This window comes from Cylas formicarius, unplaced genomic scaffold, assembly GCF_029955315.1.
Source record: "Cylas formicarius isolate icCylForm1 unplaced genomic scaffold, icCylForm1.1 PGA_scaffold_1__22_contigs__length_36826433, whole genome shotgun sequence".
NCBI lineage: Eukaryota > Metazoa > Arthropoda > Insecta > Coleoptera > Brentidae > Cylas > Cylas formicarius.
The window spans coordinates 2,389,532-2,398,227 of record NW_026844264.1 but is presented as its reverse complement, the minus strand read 5'-3'; the positions used below and the strand labels follow the sequence as shown (position 1 = coordinate 2,398,227).

The 8,696-nt window shown below is 38.8% G+C and overlaps 1 protein-coding gene across 1 annotated transcript; it reads right to left on the bottom strand.

The window, feature by feature from the left end:
• Positions 1-6,058: 6,058 nt before the first annotated feature.
• LOC132696213 (uncharacterized) lies at positions 6,059-6,934 on the bottom strand. The gene has a single exon (XM_060660923.1). It carries the CDS (start codon positions 6,932-6,934, stop codon positions 6,059-6,061), a length of 876 nt encoding a protein of 291 aa, XP_060516906.1.
• Positions 6,935-8,696: the final 1,762 nt, after the last annotated feature.

Here is an 8,696-nt window from a genome sequence, read left to right as displayed (position 1 = left end):
CTTCTTGTTTATTGCGGCACGTGTAACGATGGTGTCCTTGGGGCCACAAATTTTCTTTTAGGCATCTCATCAATTTCCAACACACGCTTTGCACTTCATCTTGCATTATATTTGCTCAGTAATCTCATAACCGAACAATCGGATTGAGGTAGTTGAATATGGAGTGAGGTTCGAACTTATGCGTGATATAAACCATAGTCGACATTTCCATAATCACACAAAGAATCAAAATTACCACTTTAGCAGCTCTAAATGTTCGAGCCCCGGGTGTTTCTTTATAACAAAACGCAGTGATGAGGTCAGTACAAAAATTTTCCCAAGATCTATCGCCATTCGCAACAGTATCGATAGCCTCGTCTGCTTTAGCCATCATTAAATTATCGTTGATGTTTAATTCGTCTTTTAATTTCATAGCCTCTTTCAACCAGCGTAAGCGCCTGTTATCCGGATCGTAGCTGGTTAATTTGAATGTTGATGTTGATGCTTGCTTACTTGATCCAACTGCTACGGGAAGGTTGGGCGTTGACGTTTTCTGTGAATGTGACGATGATTTCATCGCCATCTTTGTTTGTTTCGTCAACTGAGCAATTTGTTGTTGTTGGGCAGCGATTAAATCAATTACAATATCTTGCAACTGCACTGTACCTTCCGAAAGTTTAGGATTAGACACATTATATCTGTTCAAATATGTTGAAAGATTGAACACGGCACCGTTTGTGCAATTGTCTGCCGCCATTTTTTACAATAATTGGAATTGCTTTTGCAACAGTGGATACGGAACTATCCCACTTTTCATGTTAACCTAAGGGGTGCCGCGAGGGTGTCAAACCTGAATAAAACTCTCCCCAAAACCCAAAGCACTTTTGTATTGGAACACCTATTACATTATTGGTTGCTTTCGTCTCTTCGGATCGGATCGGAGGTCGTACTGCCGTTCGTTATTTTGCGTAGCTGGAACGGCAAGCCGCTCGTCCGTCCTGACTCAGCATACGTGACTTTTGGCGGCCATACAAAAGATATCGCTTACATGTATAAATAGATAACAGTTGATTTGAATTTCGATTATTAGACAGCTGATATTTGTGAATCATGTTTTGTTGACAATGCACCAAACCTGTATTGATCTGTACGCGTGTCGATACTTACTGCCTCATTGCGTATTTTATTAAAAAAAATCTGTTTTTTCCGATCGCAGGTTTCTTCATATCGATTTAGATAGCTGATAAATGTATTACTACCTGTACCTATAAAAGAACTACTGACTATATTTTGTGTTTCTCACTTTACACTTCTTCCTTCTATTAAAATTAATATTTACAATGGAAGATACACTAAATAGAGCTTAATCTAAAGCGCACTTTAGCTTATAATCGTGTCAACAAATCGCTTGATGCTGGAAAAGCAGTTGCTGGGGATGAATCTTTGCGTTGTTCATTTTTGGCAAGGGCTGATGCGATTGACAATATTTACCAGGAGTTTCAAACGGCTCACAATACCGTAATTTTATTAATTATAAACAATGAATTTTTAACCTACGAAGCCATGAGGATTGCAGCAGACGAAGCTTATTATAAGGTTAAAGAAATTAAGTACGATTTTTTAATTACCAGGTCGGCTTCAAATACTTTAAATGTTTCCAATCAAGGCAGGGTCTTCTTCTAGGGTTATAGCAAGAATGCCTAAAATTCCTTTACGAACGTTTGAGGGGTTTATATAAAGATTGGCCAAGCTTCTACGATTTATTTAACAGCTTAATAAATTATGATGATTTAAGCGATGTTGAGAAATTTCAGCATATTTTAATTTCATTAGAAAAAGAACCTTTGACTTTACTAAAAGGTATTCCTTTAACAAATGCAAATTATAAGATTGCGTATAAAACTTTGAAGACACGGTACCAGAACAAACGAATTTTAGCTATTAAGTACTATCACGAAATTTCGAACACGCCGACTCTTCAGAAGGCTACTTCAAAAGATCTTAGATATCTTTTAAATACTTTCTCTGAAAATAGTGTTTCTCTAAGAGTACTTAATTTACCCGTGCACAACTAGGAATTTCTTTTGTTTAACATGTTGTTAAATTTACTTGATTTAAAAACTAGAACCGACTTTGAACAAGAAAATAGTTTAAATCTGGAGTTACCACTTACCACCAGCTATACTACTTTTTGGAACGCCATTGAATAGCTCGGGAATACATTCATTGTACTTCAAAATTCGTTCCGTCTAAAGAGAAACCCAATTTTAAGCCATATTTGCACCAGAATCCTAAAAGAACAACTTCTAGTTTTGTTAAAGTTGCGCCTTCACAAACTGACTTCTCTAGTGACACGCGCAAAATTATATGTTCCAGCCTACGTCGAATTTATAAATGTAAAAGATTTTTCAAAGGAACTTCCACAGGCTTTTTACAAAACTTCTGGACTCCTCCTGCGTCGGTTTTTGGGTGAGTCAATCATCCTGTTGGCTTCCGAACTGGCTCGCATTTTACTCTGTACCTATTTATATATTGTTTGAGGGGGCCGGAGCTAAATGGATAATCACCCTCTCAGATGACTGATTCTCATATTGGTGCCAGGTAAAGATCTGAGTCGCGGTAAGATTGTTAGGTTGTTTATAGATTTCTATGGACTCTGGGATTTTTCGTTGGTAGAAAAATTGATTTCGTGCAAGCCTTTTAGTTTTATCGAATAAAATTTTGTGTCCGGTTTCGTGATTGTGTTCGGCAACTGCTGATGAGTTTATTTGCCTTAGTGTTAAGGCAAATAGTGTCTGGTCTCTCCAATCCATGAAAGTTTGTCTTTGGCGGATCGGAAATGTTGAGAGATTTTTGGACAAGCCTTAAATCTGTTTATTAAGTAATGTTTCTTTAGAACTATTGATATGTGATCATTGATGTTTTGAATGTAAGGAAGGACAACAGTGATTACCTATGAATGGGAGGTTATTATTAGTTTCTAATACAGAGTATAGAGTTTAAACGTCTAAGAAAATCTACTAAGGATTCTTCACCATGAGCCCAAATAACGAAAGTATCATCGACGTAGCTTTTTCGTAATTTTGGTTTTAGATGAGAGAAAGCTCTCAACGCTTTCCAAGAGATTGTCTTAACTGATGTGATGTTTTAACTGACAGCTCTACCTTAGAATCACCCTATCACTTCAATCTTGAATCATCCAGGTTATAAAACGAGTGTGATTTAATTTAAGCAAATGAGCAAATAACCGTCCAAATCTTATAAAGGACTTTCTGCCATCTGGACGTTCAGTAATCATGCGCTTTCGATAAGGCTGAACCTTCTTTTCTTAAAATACTAAAAACACTAGGTTTGCGATGGGATCATCGGTTAGATGTTTTTTCTTATTTATGCGTTCCATTGATATATATATATATATATATATATATATATATATATATATATATATATATATATATATATATATATATATATATATATATATATATATATATATATATATCTTTCTATTCCAATCTTAAAGACATTACCCCATCGTTACATAAGTCAAACGTTGTATATTGCATTAAATGCTCTTGCAATTTAATTTACATTGGTCATACTTCACAGAAGTTAAAAAAACGGCTAACACTTCATAAAAGTGATTGTAAGTTAAAACCAAATATTACTAGTTTAAGTGCTCATGTCAATGATACCGGACATAGCGTCATGTACGATGAAGCGGTAGTATTAAAGAGTGAAAAGAACCTTTTCAAACGTAAGTTTTTAGAGATGTGTTATATTAACTGTTGTAGTAATAGCCTCGACAGAAAGAAGGATGTTGAGGGTCTTAGTAGCATCTACACCTATCTTCTTAATCAGAGTCGTACTGCGAACCATAAGCTACCAGAGTTTTTTGATACGGTTAGGTTGTAGTGGGTTGCTAAATTTGTTGCTATTAATGTTTAAAAACAGTTTCCTTTCTTTGTTTCTTTCTCCCCGTTTTTGAAGGATTGTTTCTAATTACCCTTAACGTTAACTTCAATAATGTAAACATAGTTATATAAATAGTGTACAATGGGTGCATATTTGAAAGAATTCTTGTTTAAAATTCCCTCCCTTGTTTGGTGTTTTACACATGTTATGGTTAGCTGAACAGTTGGTATCATTGACTGGTTTTTTGGTTGTGGCTTTTTTAGGTTATTGCGAATTGTTAATAAGTTCCCGCACATTTAGTTTTCCTTCTCGACAATACGGAGTGTCATTTGTAACAAATCGGCCTTTTTTTCATCTTTTAATATTTTATCAATCCGGATATTTTATTGACCTTAACGTTTTATGTTAGTGGGATTGTTTTGTAACGTTGTGGTGGATGTTAATATTAGTAAGCCATGTAGCAACCATGTCCTGAGAGGAGCTGGGTGAGATAGTAGTTAAGAGTTCCATGTTTTCTGTTACACCAAGGTATTATATTAGGGATTAGTCTTTGGATTCATTGACCACTGCTGGTCGACTCCGATCACCGTTTTTGCCAATGTTCAAGAGATGTTGCTCTCGCGGTTATCTTGAACGCCCTATCTTTCCCGTACGTTTTCTCCCTTTCTTTCACCTGCAGATCTATTGGGATTATGTTTGCCAATACCAGCACCGCACTAGTTGACACCGTTCTGAAAGCACTGCATATTCGAATAGCCATTTTCCTTTGGATCCTTAGCATCATATTTGTGTACTTCCTGTATTTTAGAACATTAGCCCAAAAAAGGTGCCGCATAAAGTAGGATGGAATGAGCCACTAAACTCAATAATCTTCTCTTCGTAGATGTTAGTTCTTGTAGTCTTGGCATTAATCTACTTAAGGCAGCAGCCGAGGCTTCTGCTTTTTGACATGCGTTGATGATGTGCCGTTTCATTGTAGTTCCTTGATCAATATGCACGCCTAGGTAATTAGTGTCGGATTTTGTGGCAATATGGGTATCCATGATCTCAATTGTGATTTTTTTCACAGTTTTGCTATCAATCATTAGCACTGCTTCTGCCTTTTCAGGCGCAAGTCCTAAATTCATTTTCTTTAAACATTCCATTACACGGTGAATGGCGATATTAGCCAATGTCACCAGCGTTTCCTGACTTTTATTAGTTGCTACTATAGCGAGGTCGTCTGCGTACCCAACTATTTTCACGTGTTGTGGCATTTCGAGTCTGAGTACTCGGTCGTAATAAATGTTCCAAAGAGTCGGCCCCAGTACAGATCCTTGTGGGACCCCGCAGGTCACCTCCATGGTATGGCTATTGCCCACCATCAGCTCCCGATCCTTAAAGTTGCTTGTTATTATGCGTATCAGGTAAGGCGCTACATTTTGGTATTTAAGAGTGTCCACAATTCCAGGCCACGGCGCAGAGTTAAATGCGTTTCTTACATCGATCGTGACAAGGAGGCATAATTTTCTATTTTTCCAAGCGAAAGCCTTTGCATTTTTTGCTTCCTGTAGCACGACATTCACAGCGTCGACTGTTGATTTACCTTTGGTTAATCCGAACTGCAGCTTGGCCAGTCCCCCTTTTCTCGTTATTTCTGTATTTAACCTTTCCTTTAGCAACTGTTCCAGGACCTTCCCCATACCGTTCACCAAACAAATCGGGCGATACGATTTAACTTCCATTTGTTTCTGAAGCTTTTCTATAAGAACTAACCTTGCCTTTTTCCAAATTTTTGGGAATTCTCCTCTATAGAGCTGGCGGTTCATAAGGTTAAGAGATTGCACAGGGAATTTCCTGATAACATTTTTGATAATTTCTGGTGGATTCCAGTCCGGGCCAGGCGCCCTTCTCGACCTAAGTCTATTAGTTGCCTCTTCTAATTCCTCCATTGAAAATGGTGGTATTTCTTTTGGATTCACCACTATCAGGTCCCAGGTTACTATTGGTCGAGAAGGAAATAATTTCCGAGGCTCCTGTAACATACATTCTTCTGTGATCTGGAGAGATGGTGTTAAACATAATGCTTTGGTAGCTATTTTATAACCCATGCCCCAGGTGTCATTTTCCACATCATCCACTACTCTCTTCCACGCCTGTTTTTTGGCTTCCCGGATAGCTTTTTTCAGGCTTGCGCGGGTTTCTCGATGGTACGCTTTTTAAGCAGACATTCCTTTCTAAGTTTGGCTGTCTGTGATTTCCACCAGTAGACAGGTTTCTTGTTAGCTCCCAGTTTTTTTTTTCTCATAAAGATACTGTTGCATGCGCCAGTGATAATTTCGGACCATGCTTTTGGTGTCATATCTTTGGTACTTTTTACAGATAATAATCTTTTCTCCAGAGTTATTAGGAATTCCTCAATTTTTGTGTGATCTACACTCCATCCTAGTTGTTTCGGTTTTTGTTCAGATGAGTTCGTCTCGCTTACACTATCTTCTTTTATGTCCAGGAAAATAAAGTTATGGTCAGACAGATTTTCTTCATCCGATACCTCCCAGCTTAGGATTCTGGTTGCTAGTCTACTCGTTGCGAATGAGACATCAATAAAGGACTCGCTGGTGCCCTTTTTGAATGTTGGCATGGTGCCTCTGTTTAACATGACCAGGTCCAGTTCAGAGCACCATTCCGAGAGGATATCCCCTTTGTGGTCGTTTATGGGTGAGCCCCACATCACCGACTTGGCATTAAAGTCTCCACATATAAGACATTGATTCCTTTGGTTACGGATACTTAGTTTCAAGTGGTGTAGGAAACGAAGATAAGTTTCTTCGCCCTCATTTGGGAATATATAACAACTATATATAACTATGTCCAAGTAGTTTATCCAGACAAAGCCGATGCCTTTGCCGCTGTATTGGGAATGCCCAGAGTTATTTATCACTTGTATCGCCAAGTCCAAGTTATCATCTGTCTGCCATTTGTTTCTCGTAGCAATTTTTTTATTTGGCTCGCTTAACACGGCCACGTCTATTTTCCTCATTCCTATAGCTTGCCGTAACATGTCATGTGCAGCGTATCGTCTACCTAAGTTTACTTGGAGAATTTTTACCATTTTTCAAGATTGGATACTACACGCTTTGTAATACAGCCCTCCTATAGACTGGGCACCTCATGCTGAGCGGTTTATGACCGGACACCTGGCATATTACACAATGCAAGCTCTTCATACAGTCCTTTCGTTGATGATTTTCTTCTCCACAGTGAATGCACAGCTTAGATCTGTTCGGCCCAGGGCATTCTTTAGCTATATGTCCTACGTTCCAACATTGGAAGCACGAGGTGATATTGACTCTTTTTCTTATTGGACAACTCGCCAGCCCGATTCTGATTCTCCCCTCCTCCGTAAATTTATGTGCAATTTCTTTGGAGACAAAAACTGTCGCAGCTTGTGTTTCTCTGAAAGACGGTCTAAGAGAGCTAACTCTAACCTCTCCCGTAAGATTATTTCTTGTCATAAATGTTTTAAGTTCGTTTACTATTTCGTCCGTGGTAGTGATTGCATCGAGGTTTTTTATATGCAGTATAGCTCTTGATTCACTTCCGGTTATGGATTTTATCAGTGCATCACCATTGACGCCTTTAAGAGCCTCAGCCATGTGTGCTGCTGTGCCATATTGCCTTTCTATTGTCAATATTAGGTTACCATCTTTAGACTTTCTTACTCCGCTAACTAGGTTGCTTAGTTGTCGTTTATTCACTTCCATCTTCACAGCTGTAAGCAGTTCCGAATAGGATCTGTCCCATTTTTCTACCACGACAGCCTCAGATGGAATTTTTGACGGTGGTCGCGAGTTTTTTCCTGCATATTGCCTTTGTCTGCTTGTATCAGCTGGGAAGATTAGTTCTACGGTAACCGCGCTGTTTTTTAGTGCACATTCCACAATCTTTCGGCATCTTTCATGGTCCCACCTTTTCTGGAAAGTACAAGCCAATTTGGTTCTTCCTTTCTTAATAGCTATGTCTTTAACCTTTTTAATTGGCCTATATAGCTCCCGCTTTTTGGCGGGAAGATCTACTCCCCACGGAAGTATGCAGTGATTGGCCAAAATTTAAAGCAGCTGTGCTATAGTTTCGTGTTATTGATCTATCTGGAAATGCAAACGTATTTTTGGTCTGTGGGAAATGCCGAGTTGCATCATTAAAAACACAATGCATTGAAAGACATCAAGCGGCTATTACCTTATATCTACCGTCAAGCGAAGCAACGCAGACCTGCTGAAGTCACGCTGGCTTGGGTGTTCTCTTCTCCCCGCAAGTGGAAGACTTTTGTCGCTAACCGATTTAGCCACATACAGAAACTTATTTCATACAATTCTTGGCATTATGTGCCATCGGTCCAGAAACCTGCTGATTGTGCAAGCCGTGGCGTAACTCCTGCACAACTATTAGAAACTGATATCTGGTGGTCTGGTCCCAATTTTTTGTTAAAATCTCCAGATAACAGGCCAGAGCAACCAAATACCGCGACATTTTCTGAAGAAATAAATAAATAATAAGTTCATCTCTGTTGGGTTTCGTCTTGCAGTCTCTGTTGCGGCTCGTGTTGTTTGCTTGTTGTCCTACTGAGATAGGCTGATGGTGCGCCTTTGGTATCCGTTTTGCCGAAGACAGGTTCTTCTCGTGTGTAAGCCTGAAGGACAGAGCAATTAATGTATTTCCATTGCCTGTATCTGTGATGGGTAGTGGTGACACTGAACGTTCAGATATCTATTGGTGTGTGTCGGTCCTTGTGATGTGTACATCTGGAAAGATCATACTGTTAT

Bases quoted from the DNA above. Each gene is read 5' to 3' on its own strand.
- LOC132696213 (XM_060660923.1), bottom strand. From the start codon at position 6,934: ATGTTACGGCAAGCTATAGGAATGAGGAAAATAGACGTGGCCGTGTTA.